The 21444-nt window shown below is 40.3% G+C and overlaps 2 protein-coding genes and 1 pseudogene across 5 annotated transcripts in view; all 3 read left to right on the top strand.

Moving 5' to 3' along the window:
• SLC16A2 (solute carrier family 16 member 2) overlaps nt 1-21444 on the top strand; it is a 212681-nt gene that overhangs the window by 182750 nt on the left and 8487 nt on the right. For all 3 annotated transcript variants that reach the window (XM_079765954.1, XM_079765955.1, XM_079765953.1), the window contains one exon: nt 19837-19981. In XM_079765954.1, coding sequence (XP_079622080.1) covers nt 19837-19981 — 145 coding nt within the window. The remainder of the gene's footprint in view (nt 1-19836; nt 19982-21444) is intronic.
• Nucleotides 2470-3703, top strand: LOC307096330 (ras-related GTP-binding protein A-like; annotated as a pseudogene). The gene has a single exon. The product of its transcript is annotated as a ras-related GTP-binding protein A-like (transcript).
• Nucleotides 8847-12066, top strand: LOC307095998 (L-lactate dehydrogenase A chain-like; the record flags this gene model as incomplete). Its single annotated transcript, XM_079765618.1, has 2 exons — nt 8847-8903; nt 10940-12066. The coding sequence occupies 2 exons, from the start codon at nt 8847-8849 to the stop codon at nt 11549-11551; spliced, it is 669 nt and encodes a 222-aa protein (XP_079621744.1). The 3' UTR covers nt 11552-12066.

Here is a 21444-nt window from a genome sequence, read left to right as displayed (position 1 = left end):
GCAAACAGTAACTCCAACAAAGGTTTAATTTCCAAATTATATAAAGAACTCAAAAAGTGCAACACCAAACAATCCAATCAAAAGTGGGCAGAGGACATTACAAAGAGCCAATAAATATATGAAAAGATGTTCAACCTCATGAGTAATTAGGGAAATACAAATAAAAACTACAATGAGGTACCACCTCACACCTGTAAGAGTGGCCATTATCAACAAGACAAGTAATAACAAATGTTGGAGAGGTTGTAAAAAAAGGGAATCCTCATTCACTGCTGGTGGGAATGTAGACTGGTACAACCACTATGGAAAGCAGTCTAGGGATTCCTCAAAAACCTAATTATACAGCTACCATCTGACCCAGCAATCCCTCTCCTGGGTATATACCCAAAAAACTAGAAAACATGTATTCACAAACATATATGCACGTGTATGTTCATTGCAGCATTATTCACGGGCCAAGACATAGAAATAATCAAAGTGTCCTATGATAGAGGACTGGATAAAGAAGATGTGGCACATATACACAGTGGAATACTACTCAGCCAGAAGAAAGGATGAAATACTGACATTTGCAACAACATAAGTGGACTCTGAGAATATTATACTAAGTGGAATAAGTCAGTCAGCAACAGCTGAGAATCATACGATTTCACTCATATGTGGGATATTAAACTGAAACTCATAAACATAAACAGTAGTGTGGTGGTTGCCAGAGGGAAGGCAGTGAGGGATAAACAGGCTCCTATTATATGGTGACTAGAGGCCTGGTGCATTAAATTTGTGCACAGATAGGGTCCTTAGGCCTGGTTGACAATCAGGGCTGGTTGGAGCCTCCCTGCTGCCAGCTGAGGCCTCCCTTTTCTGGCTGCTGGCTGGGGCCTTCCTTCATTCCACACCACCCCCTGATGGTCAGCACACATCATAGTGAGCCATCTAACTCCTGGTCTCCCAGTTGAACTCCTGAAGGGACAATTTGCATATTAGGCTTTTATATATATAGATGGGAGAAGATTTGACTTTTGTTGGTGGGAACAAGGTACAACATATAAATCTTGTAACATAGAAACCCACACCTGAAACCTATATGATCATGTCCACCAATGTCACTCCAATAAATTTAATTTAAATATAATAAAAAATACACTAGAAGGAATCAACAGCAGGTTAGATGAAGCAGATGATCAAAACAGTGACTTGTAAGACAATGTAGCAGAAAACACAAAATCAGAACAGTAAAAAGAAAAATAAGAATTTTAAAAATGAGGATAGTTTAATGAACCTGTGGGACAACATTAAGCATAGCAGTATCAACAGCACAGGGCTATGGAAACAAGAAGTGAGAAAGACAAAGGGATTGAGAATTCATTTAAAGAAATAATGACTTAAAACTTCCCTTACGTGGTGAAAGAAAAAGACACATAACTTTGGGAAACACAGAAAGTGCCAACAAGATGAATCCAAAGAAGCCTACACCAAGTCACATCAAAATTAAAATGCCAAAGTTAAAAGACAAAGAGAGACTTTTAAAAGCAGCAAGGTAACAGATAGTTACCTGGCCAGATAGCTCAGTTGATGAGAGCATCACCCTGATATGCCAAGGTTGCAGGTTTGATCCCTGATCAGGGCACATGCAAGAATCAACCAATGAATGCATAAATAAGTGAAACAACAAATCTCTACCTATTCTCTCTCTCTCTCTCTTCCTCTGTGTCTCACTTCCTCTCTCTCTCTCTAAAATCAATAAATAAAAAATAAATTAATAAGTAAGACTGTCATCTGATTTCTCTACAGAAATATTTCAGGCCAGAAAGGATTGGCATGAAGTATTGAAAGTGATGAAAGTCAAGAACCTAAAACCAAGAGTACTCTACCCAGAAAGGCTTTTTTTCAGTATCAAAGGAGAGATAGATCCCAAGACAAGAAAAAGCTGAAGGATATCATCATTACCAAACCAGCATTACAAGAAATGTTAAAAGGACTTTTTTAAGAAAAAATAAATAAAAGTATTAATAAGAAAATATTGCGAAGACAAATTCTTACTGACAAAGGCAAACACATAATAAAATCAGTAGATCAACCAACACTAATGGTAGTATAAAGGTTAAAATGTAAAAGTAGGAAGATTGTATATAACTACAACAGTAAATTAAGGTATACACACAAACACACAAAAAAAGAAGTAAAAAGTAATTATGAAATATAAATGTGGTTGAGGTGAGTAAAAATATTTGTATGTTTAGAGTGTGTTCAAACTTAAGTGATCATCAGTTTAAATAAACTGCTGTACACACAGCCTGGTAATTATGCAGCACATGGTAACCACAAACCAAAACTCTACAAGAAATAAAGATTAAGGAATTCAAACACAACACTACAGAAAGTCATCAACATACAAGAGAGCAAAAGAATAAGAAAGGAACAGAGAAGAACTACAAAAACAATAGAAAACAATTACTAAAATGTCAATAAGTACATATCTATCAATAATTACTTTAAATGGAAATTGATGAAATTTACCAATCAAAAGATGAATGGAGGCTCAACCCAGGAAAGGAAAGATGGTGTCTGCAGTTGGTGCAGGAGAGGGGCCAAGCACAGAGACCTTGGTGTTTGTCCCTTCAACACGCTCCCTGAAGCCACACAAGCCAGTCCGCTCCAAGCTGCCTTCACGTCACCAGAGAGCAGGGTGGGTGCTGGCAAATACAGCCTTTAAGAAAAATGTGCTATTGATGGGTAAAAGTGGGTCTGGTAAGACCAGCATGAGATCTATTATCTTTGCAAGTTATATTGCCAGAGACACGCATCAACTTGGTGCAACAATACTAGACCGTTTACATAGTCTTCAAATTAATAGCAGTTTGAGCACCTACTCTCTCAGAGACTCTGTTGGAAATACAAGGACATTTGATGTAGAAAATTCCCATGTTCGATTTCTGGGAAACCTGGTGTTGAACCTGTGGGACTGTGGTGGACAGGACACCTTCATGAAAAACTACTTCACTAGCCAACGAGACAATATCTTCCAAAATGTGGAGGTTCTGATTTATGTTTTTGATGTGGAGAGCCACAAACTGGAAAAGGACATGCACTATTACCAGTCATGCCTGGAGACCATTCTGCAGAACTCTCCAGATGCCAAAATCTTTTGCTTGGTGCACGAGATGGATCTGGTACAGGAGGATCAGCGGGATTTGATTTTTAAAGAGTGGGAAGATCTGAAGCGTTTGTCTCGCCCACTGGAATGTTCTTGCTTCTGGACATTTATCTGGGATGAAACTCTCTATAAGGCTTAGTCCAGCATTGTTTATCAGCTGATTGCCAATGTTCAGCAGCTAGAAATGAACCTGAGGAATTTTGCTAAAATTACCAAGGCCAATGAAGTGCTTCTATTTGAGAGAGCTACTTTTCTGGTGATTTCTCACTATCAGTGTAAAGAGCAGCGTGATGCCCGCAGATTTTAAAAAATCAGCAACATTAAGTTGAGCTGCAGCAAGCTGGCTGCTTCTTTCCAGAGCATGGAAGTTGGGAACTCTAACTTTGCTGTTTTTATTGATATCTTTACATCCAACACTTATGTAATGGTTGTGATGTCTGATCCATCTATTCCTTCTGCAGCTACTCTGATAACATCCGCAATGCCAGGAAACACTTTCAAAAGCTGGAAAGAGTGGATAGGCCAAAGCAGTGTCTTCTCATGCGCTAAGCATTGCCAAATGTTGTTTCAGAAAAGAAATTGAAATACTGTTTCTTAATCTTACTGTTGTATTAGTATATGTAGACTCTGAAATGTTGTGATGCTTACCACTTCTATATTTCTTCCCTACTGCCCAGTCATAATGTTTAACCTTGAATGCTATTTACTCAAATAGCCAGTGAGAAACTAGAAGATGAGCTGTCCATGAAGCTGATCTAACGTAAAAGTAGGTAATATGTGAGTGTTCTGATAATAAGGTTTTAATAGTGTGTTCTGATAATCTTGTTACAATAGTTGTGTGTGCCAAAGCCTCTTCTAACATTGTCTTGTATTCCCTATAAGATAGTAACCTAGAAGTTTGGAGTATTATTTTTTCTCAGCATGCATTAAAATAATCCTTAACTCCAATTACAAATAAACTTGCTGTTAGGGGGAAAAAAGATGAATGGATAAAGAAGATGTGGTACATATACACGATGAAATATTACTCAGCCATAAAAAGAATGAAATCTTACCATTTGTAAAAGCATGGATGGACCTAGATGAGTCAAATGAGAAAAACAAACACCATATGATTTCTCTTACATATGGAAACAAACTCACAGATACAGAGTATCAGAAGGAAGTTGGGGGCTGGGTGAAAAAGGTGGAGGGATTAAGAAGTACAAATTGATCATTACAAAATGAGGATGTAAAGTACAGCATAAGGATTATAGTCAATCTTTTAATAAGTATATATGGTGTCAGTTTACTGCAAGACTTGTTGGGGGAATTACTTTGTAAGTTATATAAATGTGTAATCATTATGCTGTATACTATGCTATACACCATATTAAATGTCAACTCTAATCGAAAAGTCTTTTTAAAATTCAAAAAGACATAGATTGGCAGAGTGGATAGAAAATTTGAAAAGAAATGCCCAAACTATATGCTGTCTTCAAGAAACTCACTTTAAATATGTATCTTCATATAATTATGCTGAGTGAAAAAGCCAATTTGAAAAAGTCACATACTATATGACTCTACTTATATAACTTTTTTGAAATAATATTATAGAGATGGAAAACAAATTTGTAGTTGCTAGAAGTTAGGGATGGTGGATGAGTAGAATGGATGGAACTATGAAGAGTAGCACAAAGTAGATTTTTGTGGTAATGGAATAGTTCTGTATCTTGATTATGGTGGTGATTTCACGAACCTACACATGTGATGAAATTATATAGAACTAAACACATGTAATGTACCAATGTCAATTTCCAGGTTTTGATATTGTAGCATAATTACATAAGATATAACCATTGGGAGAAACTGGAAGAAAGATTCATGGGACCTCTCTGAAGTATCTTGGCTATTTCCTATGAATTTAAAATTATTTCAAATTTTAAAGTGTAAAACACAAATTAGATTAATTTTTAAATATATATTAAGAAACCTAATGCTAATATCACACTTAATGGTGAGAAACTGGCAGTTTTACCACTAAGATCTGATACAAGGCAAGGATGTCCCCTCCCAACACTCCTTTTAAAAATTATAATGGAAGTTATAGCTAATACAATAATACAAGAAAATGAAATAACAGGTATACAAATTGGGAAGGAAGAAATAAAACTGCCTTTGTTTGTAGATGATATGATCATCTATATAGAAAACCTGAAAGAATCAACTAAAAATCTTCTGGAAAAATCCATCACTTTGCTATATTCCAACAAATTCCAAGTGGGATTTGAAATCAAAACAAATGCCATTTACACTAGCTCCCCCCAAAATGATATACTTAGGTATAAGTTTTACAAAATATGTACAAACTCTATATGAGTACACCTACAAAATGCTTAAAAACAATACTTAAAAGAACTAAATAAACAGAGAGATATTCCATGTTCATGCATAGGGAGATTCAATATTGTCAGAATATCAGTTCCAAACTTTATCTGTAGATTTAATACAATCTCAAAAAAATCCAAGCAAGTTCTTTTGTGGATATCCACAAATTGATTTTAAAGTTTATATGGAGAGGCAAAAGACCCCAAATAGCCAACACAATATTGAAGGAGATGGACAAAATAGACAAATAGATCACTGGAACAGAATGGAGACCCCAGAGATAGATCCACATAAATATAGTCAACTGAACTTTGACAAGAAAGCAAAAGCAATACAATGGATCAAAGACTTTTTTTTTCTACAAATGATGCTGGAACAACTGGAAATCCACATGCAAAAAAATTAATCTAGATACAGACTTTACACCCTTATAAAAAATTAACTCAAGACGGATCCAATATGGCTGCCAACGGGATGGCAGGTTGCAAGATAATGTGTGAGTTAGAGAACAAGAGAGTGTGTGGACATGTGGGGAGTGTCTGTATTTGTAAGTGAGGGACAGCTATATTACAAGGCACTGTTGGGGACTGGCGGACCGGACTCCCCTGGCCGAGCAGCCTTTACTGCTGCTGAAATCTCTCCCAAAATGGCCAACTCTGCTGAACAGACCATGCCACCTTGAAGGGGATACAAGCTGTGATCAAGAGACTGACTGTGATCAGAAGCCCAGCCTTATCTTCAACCGGGGAGAATTCAGATACTTCCCGGGACCTTACAACCACAATGCCCAGGGACCAGCTGCCTCAGCTGCGAACCAACAAACACCAGTATTCCAACCTCCCTGACCGCAGGCTGTCCAGGGGGAGACAAAGCAGTGCCCAAAATACAGATGGGCCCTGTGCCTTCTCACAGAGCAGATAGAATGAACAGCTGAATGGAACAATACCCACCCAGAACTGGCAAATTAAACACAGCTGGTAAGGCAATCCATGGACAGAAAGGTCAGATATTGCCTAGAGAAAGTCAGCACAGGAGAGAGAGAGGTACATAACCAGACACCCTGAAAGGAGTGATCATGGGGAAACAAAGAAACAACTCACATATGAAAGAAAAGGAGGAATCACCAGAAAAGGAAGTAAACGAAATGGAGGCAAGCAACATGACAGAAGAAGAATTCAGAGCAATAGTCATAAGGTTGCTGAAAAGAATGGAAGACAAATTCAACAATATGTGTAAGAACCAAGGGGAAATTAAGAAGAACCAAGAAGAAATAAAAAATTACATCGCTGGAATAAAGAACTCTATAGGAAGCATCCACAGTAGACTAGAAGCAGTGGAGGAATGCCTCAGTGAGCTAGAAGACAAGGTAGGAAAAAATACCCAACCAGAGCAGCCTCTAGAAAAAAAAATTTTAAAAACAGAAGGGAACTTTGGGACAACACCAAACGAAACAACTTCTGCATAATAGGGGTGCCAGAAGGAGAGGAAACTGAGCAAGGAATAGAAAACCTGTTTGAAGAAATAATGACAAAAAACTTCCCCGATATCAGGAAGAAAAATACACACACAAGTCCAAGAAGCTCACAGAGTCCCAAACAAGATGAACCCCAAAGACCAAACCCAAGACACATTATAATTAAATTGGCAAACACCAATGACAAAGAATCTTAAAGTTTATATGGAGAGAAACAGAAAGTTACCTACAAAGGACCCCCCATAAGACTAAAGACTAATTTCTCAATAGAAACACATCAGGCCAGAAGGGAATGGAATGAAATATACAAAGTCATGCAAAACAAGGGTCTGAATCCAAGAATACTGTACCCAGCAAGACTATCAATCAAAATTGAGGGAGAAATCAGGAGCTTCACAGACAAAAAAGGACTAAGGGAGCTTATCACCACCAAACCAGCTATGCAAGAAATGATAAAGGGTCTGCTGTAAAAAGAAGAAATAGGAATGGAAGAAGGAACACAGGCATAAAGAATAAAAATGGCAACAAACAAGTACCTATCAAGAATAACTTTAAATGTAAATGGATTAAATGCCCCAATCAAAAGACATAGAGTAGCTGAGTGGATAAGAAAACATGACCCATATATCAAATTCAAGAAGATAGAAATCATATCAAGCATCTTCTCAGATCACAATGGCATAAAATTAATAATAAACTACCATAAAAACAATAAAAAAAATCAAACACCTGGAGGATAAAGAGCATGCTATTAAACAATGACTGGGTTACCAAAGAGATCAAAGAAGAAATATAAAGCATCATGACAACAAATAACAATGAAAACACAACAATCCAAAATCTATGGGACACAGTGAACGCAGTCTTGAGAGGAAAGTTCATAGCACTACAGGCCTATCTCAAAAAACAAAAAACAATGGTAGTAAATTATCTAACCCTACAACTCAAAGAGTTAGAAAGAGAGCAACAGGAAAAGCCCAGCGTAAGAAGAAGAAAGGAAATAATAAAGATCAGAGCAAAGATAAATGACATAGAGACAAAAAAAAATACAAAAGATCAACAAAAACAAGAGCTGGTTCTTTGAAAGGATAAACAAGATTGATGAATCTCTATCCAGGCTCACCAAGAAGCAGAGAGAGAGGACCCAAATAAACAAAATCAGAAATGAAAGAGGTGAAGTAACAACTGATCCCACAGAAATACAAATGATTATGAAAAAACTAGAGGCCTGGTGCATGAAATTCATGCACGAGGGTGGGGGTACCTCAGCCTGGCCTTCGCCCTCTCCAATCTGGGACCCCTCATGGGATGTCCAACTGCCAGTTTAGGTCGGATCCCTCTTCCAATCCAGGACCACTGGCAGTCGGACATCCCTCTCCCAATTCAGGACCACTGGCTCCTAACCACTCACCTGCCTGCCTGCCTAATGCTCTTAACTGCTCCCTTGCCGCCTGATCGCCCCTAACTGCCTCTGCCTGCCTGCCTGGTTGCCCCTAATGGCCCTCCCCTGCCAACCTGGTCACCCCCAATGTGCATATGGCTGGGGTCCCTCAGCCTGGCCTGTGCCCTCTCACAGTCCAGGAGCCTTCGGGTGATGTCCTAGGGGGAGTGAGCTTAAGCCATCAGTCAGACATACTTAGCTCTGCTACCGAGGCGGGAGAGGCTTGCCAGCCATGAGCCCGGCTCAGGGCTTCTGGCTGAGTGGCACTGACCACCAGGGGGAAGCTCCTGCATTGAACGTCTGCCCCCTGGTGATCAGTGTGCATCATAGCAACTCGTTCCACCGTTCGGTCGATTTGCATCTTAGCCTTTTATTATATAGGATGGGAGGGACTGACCGAGGGGAGGGGGATGGACATAGACAAAAGTGTGGTGATGGCCACAGGTGGGAGTGCTGAGTGGAAGAGGGTAAAGAGGGGGAAATGGGAGACATCTATAATAGTGTCAACAATAGAATAAAAACAACAATGATATACCACTACACTACCTACCTATTAGGAAAAAAAATACATTATGAACTATGTATTTACTACTTTGATAAAATTAAAAAATCTAAAAAGAGTGAATTTTGTCCAGAAAGGAGTGTTGTTGAAATGTTTGTGGTTTTTTTATGGAAAAGCTTCAGAGCCCCCTGTGAGAGCTGGATTTGTTCTGGGGGAGAGAGCAAGCAAGTTACAACCAGCAGCATTTTGCCTGAAATGATTTAAAAGAGAAAGGGACAGATTCCCCAAGCCTACAGTTATTTGTAATTTATTTTCTTATTCTAAATAAAGTCATTTTTGAACCTTATTTAAAAAATCCTCCCCCCACCCCCTAAAATTAGTCCTTCAGGTTCAGTAAACTTTAGGCCTCACAAAACCTGTGTTAGTCCCTGAGGGTTGGGGTCCCTAAAGGAGTTCGGATTCCTTCATTATATTTATTTACTCCTTTTAATTCTTATTCTAGAGGGAGAGTGAGGACAGATTTTTAAATCAGTAATTTTTATAATAAGAATTGTATTGGAACCTGCTCCTTCTTTGGCTATTTACGGGTTTACCTTACCAGGAACTCACAGAGACTTTAAGGCCTTTGAAGATAGGGACAAAGCTGTATTTTGTTTCTATAATACAGGCACAAAGTTAATACAAATTTTATAATATTTGTTAAAGAAACGGATACATTTCAGTGCCATGAAGCATTACTTTTCCTTCTGCTCCATCTCTTTATTGAGACTTTTGTGCAAAGCATAAGGCTGAGGGAATGAGCAGGTAGAGCAGAGTAAAGTTGCTTTTTCCAAGCCCTAGATCCCATACTTTGATTTTACATAGAAGATGCATTTCTGAATGACATTTTGAATTGGATATATTAGATTTTGTTAATATCAACTCCCTTTACTCATAGAGATTATTTTTAATGATGTTTAAACGTTTCGTGCTACGAGGTGCAAAATATTTTTGCTTATTTCAAGAATCTTTCTGCATTCTTTCTGTAGTAAAGTGAATTATCCACATGGTAAGTCTATTTGGGGGATCTGCTTAAAATGGGGCACACCAGTACTAAATTCGGTTCTAACAATAACTAATTCACACACCACGTGTGGAGTTAGATGGCTGTTGGACATAACCACTTTTTTTATCCCTTTGCTCCCACAGCACCTGCTTCAACCAGAGGCAGTTTCTTGACCCTCCATGACCTCTTTGTCATGGCAACCGCAGGGCATCTACTGCCTGAGGCCTTGGCAGTCAGCCGGGCTTTGACTTTCCTAAGATGGCAGCAACCCTGATGAACATGCATCAGGGGTGGGGTCCCCTCAGCAGAGGTGAAGCAGGGAGGCACATGGGCAGAGCTTTCAGGCAGGCCAGCTGAACCCAACAGAGTCGCACCAACAGCTTCCCTCCTCCTCTTCTCTCCTCCCGTGCTGGCGGGCTGATGGTTGAAGGGAGCGGCAGCCACTGGCAAGGCCAGGTGCAGACTTGTGAGGGTAGGGAGCCTGAGGCACCCGTCCTGGCTGGGCAAGTGGGCATTTGTTCCCAGGGTTTCAGAGGGTGTTGGGAGTGGAGATGTGCCCCAGCCTCTGCGCTGGGATGGGGCCTGGAAAGGAGGGAGGTTGCCCCCTCCCCCACTGCTGGGTGGGACATTAGAGAGGAGGGTCTGTGGATCCCTAGCCCGGACCCACCCTCCCAGGGGCAGGTCATGGGCTCTGGTGCCACTGAGGCCGGACCCTTGGGGGCAGGAAGGAGCATCTGCGCCCACCCTGCAGTGAGTCCCTGGCTCGTGTGTCTGAGAGGCGGGTGGGCAGCAGGTGGCAAGAGTAGATGGAGAAACTGGCTCCGGGCTGGATAGGTGAGGCAAGCAAAACTTCTGTCTGGGTAGCACCGGGGCCGCGGAGTTGTTGCAGATAACAAGGTGCTGGCATCCGAGGCCTTGATGCTGGCGCAGGAGTCTGAGAACCTGGGTGGTGCAAGACGCACCTCTCCTACCTCCATCTGGCACGGGTTCCACTGCAGCTGCTGGTGGCTTGGAAGTTAAGCGGCTTTCCCAAAAACCGTATTATTGGAAGTGGTTGCAATCTGGATTCAGCCTGGTTCCGATACCTGATGGGGGAGAGGCTGGGAGTTCACCCATTAAGCTGTCATGGGTGGGTCCTTGGGGAGCATGGAGACTCTAGTGTGCGTGTATGGAGTGGAGTGAATGTTGCTGGTGTCTCCCTAAAGAATCTGCACCCTGATTTAGGCACTGATGCAGATAAAGAACAGTGGAAACAAGTTCACAAGCAGCTGGTTGACAGTGCTTATGAGGTAATCAAACTGAAAGGCTATACATCGTGGGCCATTGGCCTGTCTGTGGCAGATTTAGCAGAAAGTATGATGAAGAATCTTAGGCAGGTGCATCCAATTTCTACCATGATTAAGGGTCTCTATGGAATAAAAGACGACGTCTTCCTTAGTGTTCCTTGCATCTTGGGACAGAATGGAATCTCAGATGTTGTGAAGGTGACTCTCACACCTGAGGAAGAGGCCTGTTTGAAGAAGAGTGCAGATACACTGTGGGGGATCCAGAAAGAGCTGCAGTTTTAAAGTCTTCTAATGTCATACCACCTCTCTGTCTAGGCTACAGCAGGATTTTAGTTGGAGATTGCATATTGTCCTTTTTATCTGATCTGTGACTAAGAACATCAGTTTCCTAAAGATAGAGATAGTAATGGTTCATAAAACCCAGCATCTGCATCCTGATGCTGGATGGTCCTTATCTTGTGTAGTCCTAAACTGCTTAGTGTGAAATAGTCCCACCTCCTCAAAGGCACCACTGCCAATGTTGCTCACATTACAGTTGCCCTTCAGACTAGATGTATGTTCACTGTGTGTTACATAACTTGTGGTTCCTTTTCTCCAATCAATCACATACTGGGATCCAATGTAAATCCAATATTGCATGTTTTGTGCATAACTGTTCTAAAGGATCTTATTCTGTGTACTGTATGTATCAGATTAGTGTACATTGCCATATAATGTAAAAGAAAAGTCTACATATAAATAATACAGCCAACTATCCAAGTGTCATACCAACTAAAATGCCAAATAAACCTTGGACAGTGAAAAAAATATATAGCTTCTGCACAGTAAAAGAAACCATCTACAAAACAACATGGAACTCCACTGCATGGGAGAACATATTTGCCAATGATATTTCTGATAAGGGTTTAATCTCCAAAATTTACAGAGAACTCATACAACCTTAAAAAAAAAAAAGGAAGATAAACAATCCAATCAAAAAATGGGTAGAGGCGGCTGAAACCGGTTTGGCTCAGTGGATAGAGCGTCGACCTGCGGACTCAAGGGTCCCGGGTTCGATTCCGGTCAGGGGCATGTACCTTGGTTGCAGGCACATCCCCAGTAGGGGGTGTGGGGGAGGCAGCTGATCGATGTTTCTCTCTCATTGATGTTTCTAACTCTCTATCCCTCTCTCTTCCTCTCTGTAAAAAATATCAATAAAATATATTTTAAAAAATGGGTAGAGGATCTAAATAGATACTTTTCGAAAGAGGACCTACAAAAGGTCCAGAGACATATGAAAACATTCTCAAAGTCACTAATCATCAGAGAGATGCAAATCAACACAACAATGAGATACTATCTCATACCTGTCAGAATGGCTATCATCAACAAATCAACAAACTTGACAAGTGCTGGCAAGGATGTGGAGAAAAAGGAACCCTCGTGCATTGCTGGTAGGAATGCAGACTGGTGCAGCTACTGTGGAAGACAGTATGGAGTTTCCTCAAAAAGTTAAAAATGGAACTCCCATTTGACCAAGTAACCCCACTTCTAGGACTATAGCCCAAGAAACCAGAAACACCAATCAGAAAGGATATATGCACCCTTATGTTCATAGCAGCATAATTTACAATAGCTAAGATTTGGAAACAGCCTAAGTGCCCATCAGCAGATAAGTGGATTAGAAAACTGAGGTACATCTACACAATGGAATACTATGCTGCTATAGAAAAGAAGGAACTTTTATCATTTGCAACAGCATGGATGGAACTGGAGAGCATTATGCTAAGCAAAATAAGCTAGTCGGAGAAAGATAAATATCACATGATCTCACTCATATGTGGGATATAATGATCAACATAATTTGATGAATAAGAATAGATCCAGAGACAAATGGTAGGGGACGTGGGGTTAGAGAGCAACCAAAGGATTTGTATGCATGCATATTAGCATAACCAATGGACACAGACACTGGGTCAGTGAGGGCTTGCCCTGGGTGGGAATGGCTGGGGGGTGGTCAATTGGGGTAAAAGAAGACATATGTAAAACTTTAGACAATAAAAAAATTAACTCAAAATCCTAAATGTCAATGCATAGATTAATGGATAAAGAAGTTGTGAGATTATATATTATACAACAATAAAAAAGAATGAAATCTTGCCATTTGCGGCAACATGGATGGCTCTAGAGGGTATCATGTTAAGTGAAATATGTCAGCAGGCAGAAAAAGACAAGCACCATATGGTCTCACTTACATGTGGAATCTAAAACAACAAAACAAATGAACAAACAAACAAACAAACAGACTCATAAAAACAGAGAACAAAGTGATGGTTACCGGAAGAGGGGGGATAAGGGGATGGGTAAAAAGGGGAAGGGGGATATAGTCAATAAGTTTGCACAGTGACTAGAATTAATGGGCTGACATCACATTTTAAGGTATAAGAATGTCTAACCACTATATTATACACCTGAAACTAACATAATATAATATTGTGTACCAACTATTTAAAGTTTTAAATTATCTCAGAATGGGTCACAGACCTAAATGTAAAACACAAAAGTATAAACATTCTAAACAATAACGGAAGAAAACCTAGATAACCTTGTTGATGACTCTTTAGATACAATACCAAAGGCATGACTCATGAAAGAAATACTTGATAAGGTGGACTTCATTAAAACTAAAAACTTCTCTTACATAGACAATGTCAAGAGAGTAAGATGATAGGCCACAGACTGGGGAAATATTTTCAAAAGACATATCTGATAAAAGACTGTTATCTAAAATATACAAAGAACTTTTAAAACTTAACAATAAGAAAATGAACAACACAGTTTAAAAATGGCCCAAGGACCTTAACAGACACCTCATCAAAGAAAGTATACAGATGACAAATAAGCATATGAAAAGATACTCATCATAATATATATCACCAGGGAAATGCAAGTGAAAACAATGAGATAACCACTATGTACCTATATTGGCCTATTAGAATGGCCAAAATCCAGAACACTGACAACACCAATTGCTGATGAGGATGTGGGACAACAGGAACTCTCATTCACTGCTAGAGGGAATGAAAGATGGTACAGCCACTTTGAAAGATAGTTTGGCAGTTTCTTACAAAACTAAATATACAACTTAGCAATTTTGCCTCTTGGTATTTAACCAAATGAGTGAAAAAAATTATATCTATACAAGGATTTGCACACAGATATTTATAGCAGATTTATTCATAATTATCAAAACATGGAAGCAACCAAGATGTCTTTCAGTAGGTGAATCAATCAATAAATAGTGGTACACCCAGATAATTGAATATTATTCAGTGCTAAAAATGAGCTATCAAACCAAGAAAACACATATGGGAACCTTAAATGCATATTAAAAGATGAAAGAAGCCAATCTGAAAAAGCTACACATTCTGTAATTCCAACTGTATAAATTCTGGGAAAGGCAAAACTATGGAAACGATAAGAAGATAAATGGTTGTCAGAAGTGGGGTGGATGGGAGAGTGAATAGGTGAAGCATAAGATTCTTAGGGCAGTGAAAATATTCTTTATGGTGCCATAATGATGGATACATGCCATTAACAAAAAATGCTAACACCAAATATAATTTCAACTTTCTTTGTACAAAAAATACCTTCAACCCCAATTATCAGTTTTCATTGCAATGTGTTTTGTTGTATTCAGAAGGACCAAATAATGGTGAGTTCTAGTTGATGAAATGTCAGTAAGATAATTTATTGAATTTAAATATTTTTTACTTATTTGATAATGCACTTGAACTATTTTTTTAAAATCCAGCCAGAATAAAAACACATGCATCAAAGATGAGATCTGTCACTGGCATTTCCTGCCTTACTACAGGAAGAGATTTTTATAACAACAGATTTATTGAATATTACATGCAGTAATACTCACTTTTTTAATATGCTCAGTTCTATGAATTTTGACACATGAATAGCACCACTACATTTAAGGCATACAACATTTCATCACTCTAAAAAGTTCCCTTATGCACCTCTGTAATGAATCCTCTCCCCAAACCTTCCTCCTGGTATCCATTATCTGTACCAGTTTTGCCTTTTCCAGAATTTGTGTTTGCATCTTTCACTTGGCATAATGCCTTTGAAAGTTGTCCAGGTTGTTGCCTATAACAATAGTTCATTCTTGTGTATTATAGAGTTATATTCCATTGTAATAATGTATATCCACTTGTTTATCCATTCACAAGTTAAAGTATATTTTGAGTTATTACCAGGTTTGGCTGTTATGGAAGAAAAAACTGCTATGAACATCTAGGTACAGGTTTTTGTGTGAACAAAGTTTTTCTTTATCTTGGGTAAATACTTAGGACTGGGATTTCAGGGTCATATGGTAATTGTATGTTTAACTTTATAAGAAGCTGCCAAACTGTTTTCCAAAGTAGGTATAACATTTTACATTTCCATCAGCAGTGTATGAGAATTCCAGTTCCTCTGCATCCTCACTAGTACTAGGTATTGCCTATTCTTAAAGAGCCTTTTTAGCAGGTTGTAGATGGTATCCCATTGTTATTTTAATATGCATTTCTTGAATTATTAATGACATTGAGGATATTTTCATGTGCTTAATTGCCACTCATATTGTGTCTTTGTGTGTTCATGGTAATGTCCGTTCAAATATTTTGCCCGTTTTAAATTGGATTGTTTTTCTTCTTATTGAGTTGTGAGAGTCAATTCACAGTTGGATTCTGAATACGTCTTTTATCAGATGTTTGTGTTGTAAATATTTTTCCCAGTCTGTGGCTTGTCTTTTCATTTTCATAACCGTTTTTTTTGAAGAGCAGAAGTTTTGAATTTTGAAGTCTAATGTATCAATTTTTTCTTTTATAAATATTACTTTTGTAAATATCTATGAAATTTTTGCATAACTAAAGATCAGAAAGATTTTCTCCTATACTTTCTTTTAGAAGGTTTTTAGTTTTAAGTTTTACATTTAAGTCTGTGATCCATTTGCATTAATTTTGTATATGATGTGATTATTACTATTTACAAAGCTCTCTTATACATATGACTACATGTGCTGATCATTAAAAAATCTTTGAGGAAGGCCCATCAGGAATTTTAATCCCCATTTTACAGATGATAAGACTTGAGAAGTGCTGTGTGACTTGCTAAAAGCCCCATGGCTGATGAAAAATAAAATTACAAGATAAGAAGTAAATTTGTGATGAGAGTTCAGGTCCCCCTGCTGTCCCAGGACAGTACTTTGGGAACCAGGCAGTTATGGCTCAAGATGGCACCCCAGCAAAGCAAATTTTCCCATTGGGGATCTGAACAAGCTTTTAGGCACTGAAGTAAGTGACACAGGCAATGGGCTAGCTCTGATCTCACTCAGATTGCACTTCTCTGGAGCACTTCAGCCTCCACAATTGAAGAGAGCCAGAAGCTGGCCTGGTGCACTGCTCAGGTGATACTCAATGATGCTTTTCAAATATATATATACACTGAGTGGCCAGATTATTATCATCTCTGAATGCATAATAATCTGGCCCACTCAGTGTGTGTGTGTGTGTGTGTGTGCGCGCACTAGAGGCCCAGTGCACAAAATTCGTGCATGGGGGTGTGTGTCCCTCAGCCCAGCCTGCACCCTCTCCAATCTGGGACATCCCTCTCACAACCCAGGACTGCTGGCACCCAACTGCTCGCCTGCCTGCCTTCCTGATTGCCCCTAACAGCTTTTGCCTGCCAGCCTGATCACCCCCTAACCACTCCCCTGCCAGCCTGATTGATGCCTAACTGCTCCCCTGCCAGCCCCATTGCCCTTAACTGCCCTCCCCTGCCAGCCTGGTCACTCCTAACTGCCCCCCCCTTCCAGCCTGGTAACCCCTAACTGCCCTGTCCTGCAGGCCTGGTCCCCCTCAATTGCCCTCCCCTGCAGGCCTCGTCCCCCCAACTGCTCTCCCCTGCAGGCCTGGGTCCCCCCACAACTTCCCTTCCCTGCAGGCTTGATCACCCCCAACTGCCCTCCCTTGCAGGCCTCCTCCCTCCCAAATGCCCTCCCCTGATGGCCATCTTATGACAGCCATCTTGTGTCCACATGGGGGCAGCCATCTTGTGTGTTGGAGTGACAGTCAATTTGCATATTACTATTTTATTAGATAGGATAGAGGCCTGGTACACAGGTGGGACTGTCTGGTTTGCCCTGAAGGGTGTCCTGGATCAGGGTGGGGGTTCCCTGGGGGCATGGGGCAGCCTGGGTGAGGGGCCTGTGGTGGTTTGCAGGCCGGCCACGCCCCCCGGTGACACAAGCATAGGCTGGAAGCAGGTATCTGGGATTTATTTATCTTCTATAATTGAAACTTTGTAGCCTTGAGTGGAGGCCAGGGCGGGCAGAAAGCTTGGCTTCCTCCATCACCGGGGGAAACCCAAGCCTCCTGCTTGCTCCAGTTCTGTGGCTGCCGCCATCTTGGTTGGGTTAATTTGCATACTCGCTCCTGATTGGCTGGTGGGCATGGCTTGTGGGCGTAGTGGAGATGCAGTCAATTTGCATGTTTCTATTTTATTAGATAGGATATATATATATATATATATATATATATATATATATATATATATATAAAATTAGAGGCCCAGTGCATGAATTCGTACATGGGTGGGGTCCAGCCAGCCTGGCCAGGAGGAGGGGACATGGGCGGTTGGCTGGTCGAACTCCTGGTCAAGGGGAAAATTTGCATATTAGCCTTTTATTATATAGGATATACACTGACTGGCCAGATTATTATGCCAAGATGAGCTTTACCTCTTGAAGGCTTAATTAATGCCCATGATTCTTGGAGCTGAAGTGAAGTAGCTGAGTGCCAAAGGTGATAGATCTGGCTTAGCAACCCTGGAAGAGCCTAAAATGTTGGAAAGTCAAAATATTACCCCAATGCTTGAATACCTTGTTTTATATCTAGCCTCTGCTTGCACACATCCAGTGAAAGATAAACCCAATATAAGATATATACACTGAGTGGCCAGATTATTATGACCTCTGAATGCATAATAATCTGGCCACTCAGTGTACTTCTCTTAAGTACCTCATTTATTTGATATCAAAGATACTATAAATCGTGCACCTGATCAGTTTTCCCCTTTGCACTGGCTGAGAGAAAGCTTAGGGCAAATAGGTGGTTGATCTCCAGCAAAAGTCTAGAATACTTTTGGTACCCATTTGAGATACAAATACACTGAGTGGCCAGATTATTATGCATTCAGAGATCATAATAATCTGGCCACTCAGTGTAATAACACAATTAACTTTGGACTAGAAATACAAAGAGTTGGGTTTGGGTATCAACTCTGCCACTAACTTGCTGTGTGATCTTTGTTAAGTCCATTCATATTATTGGACCTGTTTCTTTATCAGTAAAATGGTAGTGGAGGGATATCTTTGTTTTAGTTTTTGTTGCTTTAACTGCTGTAACAAATGGTAATTAAAAACTGAGTGGATAAAAAAGCTGTGGTACAGCTACACAATGGAATACTGCTTGCCCATAAAAAGAAGGAAAGCTTACCCTTTGAGACAGCATGGTTAGACCTGGAGAGTATTATCCTAAACAAAATAAGCCAATCAGAGAAAGACAAATACCATATGATTTCACTCATATGTAGAGTCTAATGAACAAAATAAACTAATAAACAAAATAGAAACAGACTCATAGATACAGAGAATAGACTGACTGCTGTCAAAGGAGAGGGGATTAAGGGGTTAGGTGAAAAAGGTGATGGGATTAAACAAAGAAAAACAAACTCATAGACACAGACAACAGTATGGTGATTACCAGAGGGAAAGAGGGGTGGCAGGAGGTAGAAGACAGTAAAGGGAGATAAATGGTGATGGAAGGAGACTTGATTTGGGGTAGTGAACATATAATACAATATACAGATGATGTATTATGGGATTGTACAGTTGAAACCTAAATAATTTTATTAACCACTGTCATCCCCAATAAATTCTATAAAAAATTAAAAAGTGGTTATAATAATAAAATAAACTTAGCGGCTTAAAGGACAAGAAATTTATCTTTTTCTTATGAAACATTCAGTGCAGGGATTCCATATTCGAGAGGGAGGAAGAAGTTTGCTCAACATAGTTATTCAAGGACCCACTCTTCAGTTGTAGCCTACCAGAAAGCAAAAACCTGATGGGACTTTTTTATGGTTCAGGCCTGGAAGTGGTCTGTATAACTTGTACCCACATTCTATTGGTCAGAATTCAGTCACATAATCATGATAAACAGCTAAACTGCTAAAGAGGCTGAGAAATATACAACTGTGTGGTGGCTAGTTATGTTTCATCATAGATCTTTAAGCCCTGCCCCAGCTCTGAAGTTCTGGGTGTATTTATAAACTAGACTCTTAGTTCTCACATTGCTCTGCTATAGGTACTTTGAAAATCACCTAATCTCTCTGGCCACTAGGGAGTGGCTGGCTTGCAGTGCAGGCCAATGCAATGCTCCCTGTGTAAGGTCAGGGAAGAAGACTTGAGATACCAGTCATACTACCAGGTACCACATTAAGCTAAGGTATCTTTGTACTTGTTTTTTCTGCAGCATGGGTAGGAGCCCTCTCAATGGGCATGATCTTCTTCTGTTCTCCCATTGTGAGTATATTTACTGATCGTTTGGGCTGCCGAATCACAGCAACTGCAGGGGCTGCCGTCGCTTTCATTGGCCTCCATACCAGCTCTTTCACCAGGTAAGATTAGGAGTTGCTGGACAATTGCCCAAGCCTAAGGGTTGGCTTCTCTCTGGACTTCAATTAGGGACACTTTTCTCATTGCAGACTATCCTATGGTCCTTTCCATGTTGGGTCCTTATTGTCCAATAGGACTCATCTAGGCAGGGTCCCCTGTGCCCACTGATAGGGAATATCCCCAAAGAGGACCTAAGAGTTCAAAAGTGGTGGGAGTAGTCTAAGTTTGGGAGTTCCTACAGGTGGGCCCATGTCTGGTTTTGGCCACTGAATGGCTATGGAACAATTGATGAGTACCATTCCTCTCTCTGGTCCTCAATTTCTATATCTGTAACATGAGAGGATTAGACCAGATGGTGTTTTCACGTCTCTTCCAGCTCTTCCATTTTATTCTTCTTCAGTGTACCACATATCTCATGACCTCATCAGCCTTCTTGTGAATGAGCTTTTAGAGAAAGCTCATGTGGACACCTATCATTATAGGATTCCTGAGGGAATCATATACTGAAAAAGAGGTCAGTTGAGCCCAAGACTGTTTAGCATTTCTGGCCCCTTTCAAGATATTTTGGCTGCAAGTGCATAGACAGTTTGGAACAGATAAGATTCATGTCTTGGGCATAAAAATGAATATTTAGCAGCATCCCCCACTGAGGTACAAACCCAGCACCCAGCTACCCAGCTAGGCCGAAGTTAGAGTAAAATTTTGTCCCACTGGTTCCATTGGAAGAACTTAGTAGTGTCAGTCAAGGAGCAAACTACAGGTTCATTTTCTATTTCCTTTCTACGAGCCCTGCAGAAGCATATCTGTAGTTGAGAGGAGAAGTGAAAACCCTCCACCACAGACTGAGAAATATGGGATTCCTAAAGAATTTCATCAACTTTCTGCCAAAGCCACTTTGGAAGTTATTGTACCTCCTACTTGCAATCTGCTGAGCTTGTGTAGGAAGATGCTGTCCTGAAGATACAGTTAACTTAGAGATTTGCTTTCTGAGCTTGGCTCCCCAGAGTAGGATCATGGTTATGTTCTCTAGGCCTAGGGTTCCACTCACATCAAAGAATGATAATCCTGTTCTGCCACAATTGGGCCCTTTGAGGATGAGCCAGCTTAATGACCTAAGTATTTCTGGCTGTCCAGCCTACCCTGCAGCAGAGCTTGGATCTGTCCTGCAATGGTTTCTTGGCTCCATCCCATCTAGTTCAGACAGAGGGGGAAATCATGTCCTACCTGGAACCTGCTCATCCCTCCCAGAGAGGCAGCTCAAAGCCCTTTTGGAACCGCTCTAGTGGTTGGCCTCATTTGCCCTCAACAAGCTGGTGTTTGGCTCCTTGTGAGGAAGAGCTGAGGCCTCAGAAGCAACTCCAGTCTCAGCACTACACAACAGAGGCCTGTTTTTTTAAGGCTGAGCATAGCAAAGTGTAAACAAATTAGCAACATACGGATCCCATTTCCCTTCCAATTCACATAA

The sequence above is a fragment of the Cnephaeus nilssonii genome, assembly GCF_951640355.1.
Source record: "Cnephaeus nilssonii genome assembly, chromosome: X".
Lineage (NCBI taxonomy): Eukaryota > Metazoa > Chordata > Mammalia > Chiroptera > Vespertilionidae > Cnephaeus > Cnephaeus nilssonii.
The sequence above is the reverse complement of the archived record's forward strand: the minus strand, read 5'-3'. Positions and strand labels throughout refer to the sequence as shown.